The sequence below is a fragment of the Sminthopsis crassicaudata genome, chromosome 4, assembly GCF_048593235.1.
Source record: "Sminthopsis crassicaudata isolate SCR6 chromosome 4, ASM4859323v1, whole genome shotgun sequence".
Classification (NCBI taxonomy): domain Eukaryota; kingdom Metazoa; phylum Chordata; class Mammalia; order Dasyuromorphia; family Dasyuridae; genus Sminthopsis; species Sminthopsis crassicaudata.
In genome coordinates this window covers 429766919-429783253 of record NC_133620.1, presented here as the reverse complement: position 1 = coordinate 429783253, position 16335 = coordinate 429766919, and the positions used below count along the sequence as shown (strand labels likewise).

The 16335-nt window shown below is 44.8% G+C and overlaps 1 protein-coding gene across 3 annotated transcripts; it reads left to right on the top strand.

The window, feature by feature from the left end:
• The first annotated feature begins 388 nt into the window (after window positions 1–388).
• Window positions 389–11316, top strand: LOC141539789 (oviduct-specific glycoprotein-like). Of its 3 annotated transcripts, XM_074263044.1 has the most exons (11): window positions 389–498; window positions 1947–1976; window positions 2524–2730; window positions 3450–3506; window positions 4814–4979; window positions 5391–5515; window positions 5940–6063; window positions 6156–6338; window positions 6839–6955; window positions 10103–10238; window positions 10800–11316. In XM_074263044.1, the coding sequence occupies exons 3-11, from the start codon at window positions 2603–2605 to the stop codon at window positions 11189–11191; spliced, it is 1428 nt and encodes a 475-aa protein (XP_074119145.1). In that variant the 5' UTR covers window positions 389–498; window positions 1947–1976; window positions 2524–2602; the 3' UTR covers window positions 11192–11316. The 3 variants fall into 3 exon arrangements, with proteins under 3 accessions (XP_074119145.1, XP_074119146.1, XP_074119147.1); XM_074263045.1 differs by lacking the exon at window positions 3450–3506; XM_074263046.1 differs by lacking the exon at window positions 6839–6955.
• Window positions 11317–16335: the final 5019 nt, after the last annotated feature.

Genomic DNA, 16335 nt, shown 5'->3' with positions numbered 1-16335 from the left:
TGAAAATTATCTGGATTTGAACCCGGGTCTTTGACTCCAGACCCACTACTGAGCCAAGAGTGATAGGAAAGGGAAGGGAAGTGCCAAGGATGGGCAAAATATCAATATAAAATGAAGGCTATCCTAGATCCCACAAGTGTTGCCACTAGTTCTAAAATCTGTACTGTGATCTTGATGGCAGAAGTTAGGGACAGGGCAAAGTTTAGAGACGCTGACAGGAGCTCACAATGCTGGAATCTCAGTCCTACGTGGACAATATATTCCTTTAGAACACACAGGTGGGCTATGTAGGGCTGCCAGGAGGCCCTGAGGACATTGTGACTCTGGGGCAAGGTGTCCCTGCAACAGATGACAGCACCTGTGACTGGCACAAGTCTGCTGGGCTTGGGGCTGGACTGTCCTTTGAAGGTTCCTATCCGGTGGCTCATAAAAATCAGCTCCACTTGCCCTTCACAGCTTGAGGGCTGGCAAAAATGGCAAGGCTGTTGCTCTGGGCTGGTAAGGTCCCACTCTGTATCCCTGAACCCCATTTTCCTGCAGAGAAGCTGTCAGTCTCCTCTGCCCCTTGGTTTGTCCTGCCAAATGATCTCAGATGGACAGACCATCCTAATCCCTAGGATTAAGGATTAAGATTAGAATCTTTAGGAGGAATAGACTATGGAATTGCTGCTGGGTCTTCTGAAAAGTATCCTATATCTGTGCAAGAGGGTGTGCTCCTATGGGGGAAAAGGGAAAGTTGAATATATATTTGTGTTTGGGGTTCCTGCTTATGAGCCTTTGGGAAAATCACATCATCTCCTCTAGATTTGGTTTCTTCATGCGTGTTTTTGCAAACCTTAAAATGCTACACAAATACCAGTTGTTTTATCATTTTTTTTCAGAATCCCAGCAGATTGAGGGGCTCTTCTGATTTTAAGTATATTAGTTATATGAAAAATAGGTATATTACCTATATTAGGTATATTTCTTAGTATGTATGTATATATATATTTGTATCTCTGATTGCTACTATTTTAGATATATTTCTTAGCATGTATATATATATATTTGTATCTCTGATTACTACTATTTTAGATATATTTCTTAGTATGTGTATATATATACATATACATATATATATTTGTATCTCTGATTACTATCTCTGATTACTACTATTTTAGATATATTTCTTAGTATATATATATATATATATATATATATATATATATATTTGTATCTGATTACTACTATTTTATGTATATTTCTTTGAATTAAGTTAGGGTGTATTCAGCCTATTTATATTCCATGTGGGCATATGTATTTATGTATGTATGCATGTTCTTGTCTACATTTCTGTTTGTATATAGGGATGTATTCGGATATAATAGCTTAGGTTTATAGTTTTAGACTTTAAGGGACCTCAAATGTACACGTACATGCACACACACCTCCTATATGTGTGTGTGTGTGTGTGTATATATATGTATGTATGTATAAACACATGTTAGAAAGTGCTATGGATATGTTATGGGTGCAATTAGGTGACACAGTGGATAAATCCCTGGGTCTGAACTCAGAAAGCTGAGCTCAAATCTGGTCTCAGATACTCGCTAGCTGTGTGACCCTGGGCAAGTCACTTCACCCTGTTTGCCTCCGTTTCCTCATTTGTAAAATGAGCTGGAGCAGGAAATGGCAAATGTCTCCAGTGTCTTTGCCAAGAAAAGCCCCAAGTGGGGTCACAAAGAGTCGGAGATGATGGAAATGGCCGAACAACAACAATGGACATGTTGCTATTACAATAATGGTGATGATTGCTTTTTAGCCCAAATGAAGGAGCCAGAGCCAGAGAGGTGAGGGCCCTGTAGGTGGGAAATAACAAAGCTGGGATTTATAATTCATCACTGCCTCCCTAGCCAGCAACGCTCTGTGGGGGGTGTGTGTGTAATATTTTCCTGTTTCTCCTGCAGGTTTGATTCTCCTGCTCCAGCTCCAGCTGGGTAAGGATACCACATAACCTCTCCCCTCCCCCATATTATCCCATGCCCCAATTCACCCCCAATTTCCCCTAGGGCTGAGGAGTTTTCACAAACTGATAAGCTCTCTAAACTTTTAATGTTTTTCTTGGGGAGGGGAAGCTTATTTCCTCTCATTTTAATGGAGAGGGTCTCCCAGCTTGGGGGGGTCCTTTGGGGATGAGAAAACACACACCACCAATCCCACTCCAGCATCTCATTCTGGACACATTTGATTATTGGTAATTGGGTTTCTTTCAGAAGGCAGAGGGCACAGTGAGAAATACCAAAGATTTACAATCAAATTCGGGTATTGTCATTCAGGTCCTGGCTGTGTGGACTAAGCCCTTTCATCTCTCCTAGACTTAATTTCCTCAGTGGTAAAATGAGATTTTGGTGTCGTTTTGGACCAGAAGAGTCTCTTCCATTTCTCAGAGGGTTTGGTGTGGCTTTCTCCCGGAGACCTTTCTGGCCCAAGCTGGGGAGACCATCCCTTCGCCCCTTCCCCAGTAACACCTGCTTTCCATGATAGGTACCGCCTACAAACTGGTGTGTTACTTCACCAGCTGGTCCCGGCAACGCCCCAAAACCGGCCTCCTTCTTCCCCCGCGATGTGGACCCCCCACCTCTGCACCCACGTGGTGTACGCCTTTGCCTCAATGAAGAACAACAGGATCGTCCCCAAAGAGAAGGATGACGAAGCGGAGATCTACCCACAGCTCATGAAGCTCAAAGAAAGGTCAGATGTCTTTTTTGTGTGAGGGAGCCGGGGGACAGTAGAGAAAGGACCTGCCTGTTAGTAAGGAACTCTGGCTTCTACTGCTGACCCTTCACCTGCTGGCAGTGCCTTTGTGGGGCGTCACTCTTCCACAGACTGTGGTTTCCTCATCTGTGAAATGAGAAGACTGCTCTCAAGTACCTTTTTATTTCTTTATGTATATATTTACACTTTATATGTTTATCTTTTTCATTTATTTATATTTATTTAAAATATTTTTATTTGAACTTGAGAAATAAAAGCAGCATCTCAGGCCCCTTTTTGGGCTACATTCTTTGATCCTCCCTGCTCTGTTCTGACAACTGCTGAGAGATGCTGGAAAAGTTGGGGGCCGGCTAGCACGGAGACTGGAGCCGAGGCAGATGAGCTCATGCTTTTCTTCCTGCTCTGCCTGGTACTTCCTTTGGTTCCCTTGGGCCTGCCCCTCCAGTCCGCTTTTCCTTGAAGAACTTTCCCACTTATCAGTGCAGATGCTAAGAGGGGAAAGGCCAATTTCCTATCAGGAGAGCGGCTGTCCTGGGGTCTTCTAGTTTTCTAAGTCTGCCCAGAGGCGAGCGGAATGATTTAGGGTGGGGAGAACCGGGCTCACATGGGACCGCCACTCCCTGGCTGAGCTCGGAGCCCCGTGAGCGCAGGATCGAGAGCGGGCTGTAATCCCCGCCATCCTTCTTCCCGGACAGAAACCAGGACCTGCGCATTCTGCTGTCCATCGGCGGCTGGTACTTTGGCACAAGAAGGTGGGAAAGTCCAGTCATCAACTCTGTGGGTTGAGAAGGATTGGAATTGGTGAAAAGGGTGGCTGGCATCAGGCTAGACCCCTAGCGTGGTGCGGAGCAGGAGCGGGGGCTGTGCGGAAGGGGCGGCCGGGACGCCTGGGCTGGAAGCCAGGGCCTGGGAGACCCGGACTCAGGCTGCCGAGCAAAAGTAGCTTTCACTAGGGCCTAATTTATCCCACGGAGCTTCCCTACGGGCTTTGTGGAGAGAAACTCCCCCCCTTCCTTTTTTTCCATAAAAGCAGCAGCAGCAACAGCAGCAGCAGCAGCAGCAGTGGTAGTAGAAGCTGTAGAGTCAGGGGACGGAGCCTCTCAGAGCCACAGCCCTGGGGGACCCGCTCTCCCTCCAGGAAACGCGTTCATGGGCTGTTGATGGACTCAGAAGTCCATCCAGGCCCCACAAGAGGCAATGGCCGCCAAGCCCCAGCGCCAGCTCTCCGGACTCCCGAGCCTCGCGCAGCTTTGGGGAGGGGCCTTCCTGAAGTGAAACTGACCATGTCACTGCCGGTTCTGGACAGCCATGGTCCCTGTAATTTCCCAGACTTTCTGGCTTTCAGTGACCTGTGGCCTGATACTTCCGGCTCTCTCCTCCTGCTTTCTCTCGATCCAGCGGCTCTGGCCTCCGACTGATTCTTGCCCAGGGTCTGGCCTTTTTCACTGGCTCTTCCCCCATCGCCCCCCACGCCTGGAAGCTCCTCCTGGCCCCGCTCTCTGTGAGAAGCCTTTTCCTCCCCTCGGTGTGGCGCGCTGCGTGTGACATCTCCGTGTATCTCATGTGTAGGCAGTTCTCAGAGCAGGACCTGGCACATAGTAGGGCCTAAACAAGAGCTTGTTGCCAGGATACGGAGAAGAGGCCCGGGCGGCCGCTGCGCCACGTGGGCCGGCCGGCCCTGCGTCCCTCGGTGTGACGGGGAGCGAGCGCTGGCGCCCCCCGCGGTTTGAGGAGAGCCCTCTCTGCGAGGAGTTAGCGCTGCTCCGGCCCGGCGGGCTTGTCTCCGAGCTCCCTCCTGCAGGACGCGGCGGTTCTCCCTTCCCTGCCGTTTCCTCCTCTGCAGGGACAGGGCCTCCGCACTGCCTTTAGACCTGTGGGTTTGGAGTTTAAAGCTCCCTGTCCTGGCGCAGGGCTTTAAAAGAATCTTCGGGCTCAGCAGGAGCTGGGGGGGGGTGTCTCCCGAAGTGAAACAGAACGGCGGTCCGCGGCCCGGCCCGGCCCTCCTGCGGCGCTCCCCCGGGCTGGGCCCGCGCCTGCCTGACTCCCGCGTCTCCCCCAGGTTCACCACCATGATGTCCACGTTCCAGAACCGGAAGGTCTTCATCTCCTCGGCCCTGTCCCTCCTGCGCGCGCACGGCTTCGACGGCCTGGACCTCTTCTTCCTGTACCCGGGGTTCCGGGGCAGTCCCAGCCAGGACCGGGTCCAGTTCTCCTACCTGATCCAAGTAAAGTCGTCTCTGGGGCCGGGAGGGAGGGGGGCTGCGCCAGGAGCCAGCGGGCCTTCCCCCCAAGGGCGCGGGAGCAGAACAGTAACAAAGTAATGCGTCCGCAGGGGGCTAGAGCGAGGGGGCGCGGCTGGCGCAGCAGTCGGGCGCTTCCTCCCGCCTTCCTCCCCGCGCACCTCCGGGTGCCTTTCCCTCGGATACTTCCTCCTCACTGTGCTGCTCTGTCTTTGCCACTTCTCTGCTTGTCTCCCCCCCTGTCTCAGCCTCTCCCTCCCCTTTTCCCTGCCTCTCCTCCCTTACCTTGCAGCCTTTTCCCTGTCTCCTGGGCCTTGCTCCACCACCCACCGCCGTCTTCCTTCCTGCCCCCTCACCTTCTTCACCTCCCCTCCGCCCGCCTCCCTCCGCCCCCAGGAGCTCCTGCTCACCTTCCGCGACGAGGCCTTCAACACTGGGCGGGAGAGGCTGCTGCTCACGGCCGCGGTGTCCGGTAACCGGAACATCATCAGAGCTGCCTACGAGATGCCCACCATTGCCAGGTGAGGCCTTGGCTGGAATGGGGCATTCCCGGGGCACCTTGAAATTCCCCGAAATGACCCCGGGCTGGACCCGCCACAGGTTAACTTGCGGCAGCGCCACGTGTTCTGACACAAACGGATGACAGGCCCAGAATGTCCAATAAGAATAAAGCGCCGGATCCTGGGCTGGTTACCCAGCGGGGGAACTATGTCTCCAGGCGGACAGTGACGAGGCCAGGCAGTCACCGCCCGCGCGCACTTCACGGGGAAAGGAGGGTTTTAAGGCTGCTGGAAGGAGGGGATAAGAACAGATGCCTCAGCAGAGATTGGGAGAAAAGGACAAAAGCAGAAAGCAAAGGAACGGCTTTAGCACAAAAAGTTCTGCCTTCTTGAATGGGACCCACCTGTCTAAATCTTCACGTTCTTCTATCGCTTTTCTTTCCAGACTTCTGGACTATATCAGTGTCCTGACTTACGATTTCCACGGAAGCTGGAATTCTGTCACTGGGCACAACAGCCCCCTCTACGGAATGAATTGGGGAAACAATCAAATAGACTATTTAAATTGTGTAAGAAGGTGGCCGGGCCGTCTGCTACTATGATGAGGGGAATGGGGCCCGACTCACACGGAGTGGGTAGCAATCCACACCCCCTTTTGCAGGAATATGCCATGAAGCTGTGGGAAAAGAAGGGAGCTCCTCCCGAGAAGCTCATCATGGGATTTCCTACCTATGGACGCACCTTTGACATCCTGATCTCCAACAAGGAACTAGGGGCTCCTGCCTTTGGGCCAGCACCTGCTGGGAATTACACCAAGGATGCTGGCGTATGGGCTTATTATGAGGTGATTGGAGTAGACTTTCCACAGACGGCAGGGCTACCTTTGGGAGGACCCTTCGGCAGGGCATTTTTGTTTAGTTGGGGGGTTCCTGAAGGAGGTCTGACTCCTTGGGAATACTTCGGGTGATCTCGGCGTGTTACGCTGGGGTAGGACTGAGGAGGAGGTATTCTGCCCTTTGATCAATGGGATGAGGGGAGAAAATAGAAATAGATGCCTCTAAATCCATCCTTTTTTATCTCATAGAGTTTAGAGATACTCAGAAAGGAAAGGCTTTGTAAATCTTAAAGTACCACATAAATGGGAACTATGGTTATCGCTATCCCCTCACTGCTTGGTTAATCTCAGCCTAGAGTCCTTCCTCTTCCTCCTCCCCTCCACCCCAGTACGAGTGCTCTTATCCTTGGTGAGTTTCCCCCACCACACACATCTGGTTAGTCTTTGCCTTTTGGGGAGGGTAAGGAGTCCCCCCCAAATCTTCCCTCCCTCTGTTCCTATCACTTCAGATCTGCCCCTTCCTTGAGGAGGCCACAAAGAAATGGATCGATCAACAAAGAGTCCCCTATGCCTATAAGAAGAATTATTGGGTTGGCTATGATAGTGTGCGCAGCTTTGCTTACAAAGTAAGGACCTGATTCTTCCCTCTTCTCAAGGTTCTATGGGGTTCAATATTTGGTGATATACAAATGGGCTCAATGGCTTCCATAGTTCCACTTCCTCCTAAAATTCAATTTTAAAGGTGATTAATGTGTGTGTGTGTGTGTGTGTGTGTGTGTGAGAGAGAGAGAGAGAGAGAGAGCCAGACAGGGAGAAAGGAGAGAGACAGTCAGAGAGAGATCAGAGAGACACAGACATACACAAAGAATGATAAAGAGAGAGGAGAGAGACAGAGAAAGTAGGAAGGGAGAGAGAGAGACAGAGGAAAAGAGGGAGGGAAAGGGAGAAGGAGAGGGAGAGAAAGAGGCGGGGAGTGAGGGAAGGAGAGTTGGAGTTTTTTGGAAGTAGACGGCTGTTTTTCTCATGAGGTTTTGTTGGACATGTAGCTGGAAAGTCCCTCCTCTCACTTTCTCATGTAACACTGATGTCTAAGCTCCCCTCCTCTCAATTCCGATGTTATTCCTTTGGATAAGATGTTGCTCCTGGGCAATGAATACCTGTGGCTTAGCCCATAGTCAATCATTTCCCCTCAGTGGGACTTGGTGGATAGGACACCTTCCCAGAGTTAGGTGGGTGGAAGATTAGGTTTGACAAGGGTGAGGGAAGAGGAGGAGGTCGGAAGGCAGGGCACCCAGCAGCCCTGAGGACTCCTGGAAGGCGGTGAGGAAGAAGGGAGCACCTCTTACTGGAGCTGGGAGGCTTTTCAGAGGGCCACACAAACTGACTTCTGGGTCAGAATGACCTGAGAAAGAAGGCTCTAGTTCCAAAGACAGTGTTTGCACTGTGGCCATCCGAGCTCTCTGGGCTGGCTGCGCGACCGACACCAGCTCTTCAGGACAATGGGACAGTGTACTCGGTGAGCGCCATGGGCTGGCAAGCTGGGACTTCAGTGACTCAGACGTGGGATTTCCACCTATCTTTCTCCAGTTCTGTCTTCCCTGGCTCAAACACATCAAAGTCCATGTCTGGATGAAGAGGAGTGGACTGTGGTGCTTGTAGCCACAAGGGCAGAGGACTGGGACCCGGGTCTCAGCGGAAGGTGCCTGGTGGGGTGTTCAAGCAGTCCTGGGTGCCCAGGGTGGCTGGGGCAGGGACTGGTTTGGGGAGGATGGGAGTGAAGATCAGCTGGCTTCTGCCCGTCAGCTTTATGCTCAAGGGCATGGGCACCTTCAGCACTGCAGGCCATAATGCAGTCTTGACCTGGATGGTGCAAAAGACCACCAGATTTAACTTTCCTAAAACATTTTTTTTTTTTTTTTGCACATCCTTTCCCCCTCTTGCTAACAATGATTATAGCAAACTTTTAGATGAACTTTTCAAGTTTGCAAAGTACTTTACATGTCTCATCTCATTTAGTACCCATAATCACCCTGTGTGGGAGGGGCTATTATTTATTGTTCATATTTTATAGATAAGAAAATTGAGACTGAGAAGGATTAAGGGATTTGTTTATAGTCTCACAGCTAGGACACTTCTGAATCAAGATTTGCACTGTGCTCTTCCCTCACTCTAAATCCAGTACTGGGCCACCTAGCTTAGTCCTGGATCAAGTCTCAACACCTAAACTTTGGTAGTTTCTATGAAGTTGGAAAGGCTTAAAATATAATCCTGGTAGCAGAGTGAGTCTGCTGTCTGAGGACCAACCAAAGTAATTACATAGAGGCCTACCAAGGGCAGGTTGGACCCTAAAACCCATGGTCACCCATGAAAACAAGAAACATACAAGCTGGCTCTCATTTCCACAAGGAGGAGAGGACTCCTTTCTTTTTTCTTTCTTCTTCTTCTTCTTCTTCTTCTTCTTCTTCTTCTTCTTCTTCTTCTTCTTCTTCTTCTTCTTCTTCTTCTTCTTCTTCTTCTTCTTCTTCTTCTTCTTCTTCTTCTTCTTCTTCTTCTTCTTCCTCCTCTTCCTCTTCCTCTCCTTCTTCTTCTTCTTCTTCTTCTTCTTCTTCTTCTTCTTCTTCTTCTTCTTCTTCTTCTTCTTCTTCTTCTTCTTCTTCTTCTTCTTCTTCTTCTTCTTCTTCTTCTTCTTCTTCCTCCTCTTCCTCTTCCTCTCCTTCTCCTTCTCCTTCTCCTCCTTCTCCTTCTTCTTCTTCCTCCTCCTCCTTTTCCTCCTTCTTCTTCCTCCTCCTCCTCCTTTTCCTCCTTCTCCTCCTTTTTCTTTTTCTTTTCTTCTTCTGTCTGCTTTTCAGAAACATGTTTCCTAGAGTTAGGAGGGACCCTGGTAATCAAAGGATCACAGAATCACAGATGGAGAGTAGAACCAGACCTCAGAGGGCATCAAGTTCAACACTCATTGAATAGAGAGGAAAGTTGATGCCGGGATGAGGTAGGTGACTTGTCCAAGTAACACAAATAGTGATTGGTAGAACTGGGCTTCACATCTAATGGACTTGTTATTTTCCACCATGTCATCTTATACCAAAATAACTTACCAAAGAGGAAAGTCTCCAGAGAGGCTAATTTGTCCAAATCATATCACTAATTGATCCTAGGAGCAGGAACTTGATCAGGTCTTCTGCCTATAGTCTAGTATTTTATTTTGGACGGGACCCATTCATCAGTGAAAGAATTTCCGCAGTGAAGAGCTTCCTCCACCAATCCAGAGAGGTGTCTTGACATCTTGGAGAGTTATATGATTTATTCAGGGTGCCTCACAGTGGAACCTGAATCACTTAAAGGCCAGATCTTTATTATTTCATGCTGGCTTTCACTTTAGTATTTAAGAAAAATGCACGGAACCGTGAGGGACATAGGAGAAAGACAGCTCTGTGTATATGCGTGTGTGTGCATTTAGAATATTTTATAAAGTAATCCTCAGAAAATCAAAATAGGGAAAGAATATTTTGAATTTATCCTTGCTTCTTTGGAGTGGAAGAAAAAAGATTTTCATAACACTGTACTTGTCTTCAGGGTCATGTTCACCCTTCCATCTTTCTACAGGGAGAGAAGGGGGCTCACTGGCTGCTCTCTTAGTGTTCTTAAGGGTGCATTGTCTCCCAAACAATCTGGGGCTCCCACAGGTCAGAAGCTGTGTCCTCCGTCTGTCTCCCACGGCACCAAAACTGGACGGGGCTCAGAACAGTAAGGCAGCTAACCGTCACTTACTTTCACAGACAATGTTCATAAAGACGAAAAACTATGGGGGAGCCATGGTGTGGACCCTGGATTTGGATGACTTCAAGGGCATCTTTTGTGATCGGGGTCCCTTTCCCCTTGTGAGCACAATAAAACAAATCCTGTTTTTCGAGGGTAAGCAGAATGCCATCCAGCAGCAAAGGGAACCTAGGTTAAGATGGGCCCTGGCTCGGCAGCATTAGGGCTCAGGAACTCCAGGCCCGTGGTCCCGAGTCTCGCACCTGGACAGTGGGACCGGTGTTTCTCTGCTTTTTGACTGGGGGCTAGGGGAGGAATTAGAGAGGTAGGAGACCGTGAGAAGGTGGGAAGAAGCTTAGAGTTCATCCTAGTTCAATCACCTCATTTTATGGAAGAGGAGCCTGGGGCCCAGGGGGTCAAGCACACGCTTAAGCAATGGGAGGGCCGGGACTAGGCTTTCTGGGTCCTAAACTATCGCTTTTCTGACTGACTTGAGGCCGGGTTTGTCCCGTGTCCAGCACAGCACGAGTCCTCAGGGAAGGTGGCTCCCAGGTGTCCATAGCTCAGCCCGAGGCGTTTCTAAGTGGAGGGGGGGAGGGAGACAAGGATCGGGAAGGGGAAGGCCGAGGCTTTAAAGGCTAAGAAACACCGTTCCAAACAGGCTTGGTGGGGGCTTCGGGGAGGGGCTCTGACCCGGCCTCTCTGTTCTTGCTCTAGAGCTCAAGACAACCCCCCGTCCCCATGTTTCTTCTTTCACCCGTGGCGGAGCGACTTCTCCCCAGTCGGAAATGACGAGGTCTCCTACCATTCCCTTCCACGCAGCAAAGGAGAGGGCGACCTCCTCCTTTGGTCTCCACGCAGGGTCCCGCGCAGTGACCGCTGATCGCCACAGCACGTCCTCAGCCGCCGGGAGCCTTGCGGCACTGTCCGCCAGCGGCAGCCCTCGGCGGGCCACGCTCACCCTGGCGGGGACTAGCCCGGCCCCCGGTGAGCCCGCTACTCCCCAGGGCGCCGAGAGCGGCCCCTCGGTGGGCGCCGCCGGCCCTTCCGCCGGCCTTCCGTCCTGGACGCCGCCACCTCAAGCCCCAAGCCACAACACTTCTCTGTAGATGAAGAGGAGGAAGCCCGGGTCCGGCCCAGCCGCAGGGTGGGCAGCTTTTCCCTGTCCCAGGCCACGTGAAACTCCGGGGCCCTGCTCTACCTGTTAAACCAATAAAAGCGTGTGGCCCAAGAATCCCGCTTCCTGTCATCATAATATAACAATATAGATTTTTGTTTTATAACATATAAATATACATGATGTATAGAATATGCATTTAACAATATAATGCATAATAGATTCATATATAATATATACATATATTTTATATGATATGCACATACATATTTAACAATATATATATATATATATAATATATTTATACATATATAATATAATGTATGATATATTTACATATAATACATACATATTTAATAATATATTTATATGGTTTACATATATTTAATAATATAACAATATATTACATATATATTTAATAACATATAATATTTAGCACTGTTGCGTAAAAACAAAAGGTTTAAACTGAGGCAATTCTTTACACAAGGTAACATTTATTAAAAGGGGCGCACTGCCTGCCAGTAAGGGGCTGATCTCCGCTTAGAGCAGAGACTTGGAGCCCAAGGACAGTTCCCCTTTTCTAGGTCTTAGGGAATACAGAGCAAAGAACAAACGGGTAGATGGCATTATGAAACTGGGAGCAACCTGACTGGTTACAAGGCTGTGGTGCCCAGAACTAAACCATCGGCTGGAAGTTTAACAATGGGAGCCAGCAGTGACTCACTCCCCGCCTCCCCCCCTCCCCCCATCTCTCCTAGACCAGAATTGCTCATTATTTGAGTGCAGCTGCAAGGTTTTAAAGGTAATGGAGTAGACCTTTTTGGACAATAGACTCCTCTGAAGGATACTTTAGTGATGTAAAGAAACTAGGCCTGACTGCCTTGTATTCATACCCATCCTCCAAGGTCAGTTACATCTTTTGAGGTCAATAATTAGAAGGAGAGCTGAATTTTTAAAGGTAATCCATCGCAGGCCAGCCGAATCTCTGAACCAAGTGCAGAGACAAAGAGTCCTAACTTAAGCACTTACAGGACAAAATCAATTTCTTGTAAATAGAGTCAATAAGAAAAATCATATGGAATCAACTTTTATCTTCTCAACCCCTCCCCATGGATAGTGAATATATGATAATTTATTCAAAAAAGAATCTTTCAGAAAAAGCTGACATCCATTTTCAGACTAACAGAAAGTCATCTTTTAAAAGTATTGTACATTAATCACTTAAAAAACCCCAAAATCTTTAAGATTGAGATCTGTTAAGATTAAGTTGGTTAAAAATGTAACTCTAGTACAGACCACTGCAGACATAACTTAATCATTTTCATAATCACAAATCAGCACATAAATAACTTCTGTACCATAAATAACCCCCCAAAATTTCCCCTTATTTGCAATGGTGGAGGGGGATCCTGTTCCCTAAATAAACCAATTTAGTAACTCTTTCACAGGACTGATAAGTTGTGCACTCAATCAGAAATTGGCAGGCTTAATTAGGTATAAGAAGATTTTTTTTTTAAGGTTTTTATCCTCTTATTTCCCCCAAAATAGTAAGCAATTATTATTTTTACCTTTTAAAATACCTAATTAAATGCCTTATAGACCTTGCCCAATAAGCCCTAATAGCCTAATAATTTCACAATAGCCAAAGCAAAAAAAAAAAAAAAAGGAATTAAAATCTTTTTTTTTTTTTTTTTTTGGCTGGGATTAAGCGACTTGCCCAGGGTCACACAGCTAGGAAGTGTTAAGTATCTGAGACCAAATTCGAACTCCAGTCCTCCTGAATTCAAGGCTGGTGCTCTATTCACTGCGCCACCTAGCTGCCTCAATTAAAATCTTTAATGAAATAAAATGACCATTCTCATATCATTTCTTATGTTTTCCCAGAATTTCCAAGACAAGAAAATATGATAATAATTATAATTTTATAAATTGAAAACACATTAATCAACTGATATTAATTTAGTCAAAGGCACTTCCAAATTATCCTTACATAGAAAACTATTCATTCTACTTCAACTGACTTTTAAATTCACAATCTTCATAACTTGGAAAAAGTATTGGTATAAAGCACATTTCATTAAAGGCCCGATTAGCAAAAAGATCACATACATAGGACAAATGAAATCACTTAAGACAATGAATCTCATTAAAAAATCATTAGGAAATTATTTATCTTTCTATCCATCTATCTTTACTGATTTAACTTTGCACCTACTGTTGTTGGGTCAGTTCAAATATACAGGGCTAAATATTATATGTCTTTGTTGCTAAAGACTCCTTACTGTACTTAGAAGGTTTGTAAGATATTAGAACACTTCATTTCACAAATGAAGCCATCTTGAAGAGATTTCCTGTTATATCAAATTCACAATAGAAACATTATCATTATCCACTAATAATTTTTGAGCAATTTGTACCATCCTTTTAGCAATTAAATCTATAACTTACACAAATCAAGATTTAAAAAGAACTTACCACTTTAACAACATTAATACAATGAATTGTCAAAACAATATTAGGCACAATTTTCATACACATTACAGAATGAAAATAAATGAGGTAATTTGTTTTTACATAATTAACAAAGGTTTCCCCACCACTTTGTTTTAAAGCCAAATAGTAGATTAAAATATGATTTATCATAAATGTCCTATTAGGAGAGTCACATTTTGGTTAAAAGGAGGCCAGAATAAAGTAGATCACACCTAAATCTATCTCCTAAATGGTATTACACAGAATCCCAAATGATAATTTCCATTATGTAGTATTATAGTTTTAATGAGGGCCATTTATTCCAAGCATTTCATTTTATGGGGTCCATTATTTCCAGCAAATCTACTGCCAAAGATGTAAAAATGGCAGCCTGATATAAGGTTTTAATCGACCTTAATAATCCCTTTAAAAGCACATTTTAATTTAGTTCATACCTGAATTTTATACTTATTAATTCAACATTTAAAATCTCAGAAAGGTAATTTTAGCATACATTGTTCTTAAAAATCAATGATTTGTTTTATTTTCAAGGTAGAATATTGACTATAAATATACCTATGACAATTAAAATGTTGAGTCAAGGGCATTCACAATTCTATTATTCCCTGAATTATTATCCATTATCCCATCCCTCCATTATCAAGAAGGAGAGTTTGATATATTTCTTACAACTCTAGTACTAATTTTGGTTATTAGTTTTAAAAAATTCATTTGAATGTTCTTTAGTAATTATATAAATTAAACAGATTATAAGATCTGATCTATTTAAATAACAATTAAATTGTTACATCATTCACAAATGTAACACAAAACATTAATCCAATAAAATTTTACTTACATTTCAAGTTGCTTTCTTAAGTAATCTCTTCTTTTTGATGGGCAAGAAGCAAAATAGTTCTCAAAAATTCAAATACATAACTATAAAAATGAATATGAATCTCATATAATGTACAGCAAACTTTGTAATTTCAAAACATATACCAATTCAAGTAATTTCTAAGTTGATTTCTGCTTTTCTTTAATTTGTGAAAATTATTCAATTAGGTTGAAATTTTTTTTATTAAAGATTTTTAATTTTCAAAACATATTCATAGATTTTTTAGTTTTTGTTTTTGCTGAGAATTGGGGTTAAGTGATTTGCCTAGGGTCACACAGCTAGGAAATATTAAGTATCTGAGACCAGAGATTTCAACTCAGGTCCTTCTGACTTCAGAGCTGGTGCTCTATTCATTGCGCCATCTAGCTGCCCTTGAATGGATAATTTTCAATATTCACCTTTGTAAAATCTTGTTCCAAATTTTTTTTTTTCTTCCCTTCTCCAACCCCCTCCCCTCACCGGCAAGTAATCCAACGTATGTTAAACGTACAATTCTTCTACACATATTTCCACAATTATCTTGCTGCACAAGAAAAATCAGATCAAAAAGGAAAAAAAATGAGAAAGAAAAAACAAACAAGCAAGCAAACATCAACAAAAGAGTGAGAATGCTATGTTGTGATGTTTGCTTGCTTGTTTGTTTTTTCTTTCTCATTTTTGAAGGACCTGAGTTGAAATCTCTGGTCTCAGATACTTAATATTTCCTTAATATTTATATTATTTATATTCACAGTCCTCTCTCTGAGTGTAGATGGCTCTATTCATCACAAGCTCATTGGGACTGGCATCAATCATCTCATTATTGGAAAAAGTCACATCCATCAGAATTGATCATTGTATAGTCTTCTTGTTGCCATGTACAATGATCTCCTGGTCCCGCTCATTTCACTCAGCATCAGTTCATGTAAGTCTCTCCAGGCCTTTCTGAAGTCATCCTGCTGATCGTGTCTTATAGAACAATAATATGCCCTAACATTCATATACCATAACTTATTCAGCCATTCTCCAATTGATGGGCATCCACTCAGTCTCCAGTGCCTTGCCACTACAAAAAAGGGCTGCCACAAACATTTTGCACATGTGGGTCCCTTTCCCTTTAGGATACAGGTCCAGGAGAGACATTGCTGAATCAAAGATTATATACACAGTTTGATAGCTTTTTGGGCATAGTTCCTATTAGGTTTTCTAATAAAACATATTTACATGATTTACATATTTTCTCTCTTTTTAATCAACTAGAAAAAAGTTAGTATTTAAAATATGAGGCACAATCTAAATTTTTTCCCCTTCATTTTGAAACTTTCTATTTTTTCCCCTTCATTTTGAAACTTCCCTGAAAACTCCCCAAATAAGCTGCTCCCTAATCAGCAAAATGACCTTCTTCTCAGAGCTATAAAACAATAAATCTGTTATATTGGGGGAGTGCTCTTACTTTTTAAAAAGCACATTCTAAAGAATGTTAACTCAAAATTTGCTAGATTATTGCAGCATTTATTAAAAATCATTACCAAAATTTGGAGATTTACCGAAGATAATTTATGTTTCAGTCATAAACTCAGGTTCTAATTAATTTGCATTGTCATAAATTTTCTACAGTCTGAGGGAAAAAATTTCTGTATTTCTTATCTGTCCTTGCCCTTGTACTCCCAGAACTTAACTGAAGCTTAGAATGTAATGAGGAGAGACTTGTTTTGAAGACACAGACCAGTTACATCCATATTCAGTTGCAGATACACAAACAGACATGTGTGAGAGATAGTAGGCCC

Coding starts and splice junctions, on each gene's coding strand:
- LOC141539789 (XM_074263044.1), top strand. CDS start 2,603: ATGTGGACCCCCCACCTCTGCACCCACGTGGTGTACGCCTTTGCCTCA. Junction 5,516..5,939: donor GAGATGCCCACCATTGCCAG/GTGAGGCCTTGG, acceptor TTTTCTTTCCAG/ACTTCTGGACTATATCAGTG. Junction 10,239..10,799: donor ACAAATCCTGTTTTTCGAGG/GTAAGCAGAATG, acceptor TTCTTGCTCTAG/AGCTCAAGACAACCCCCCGT.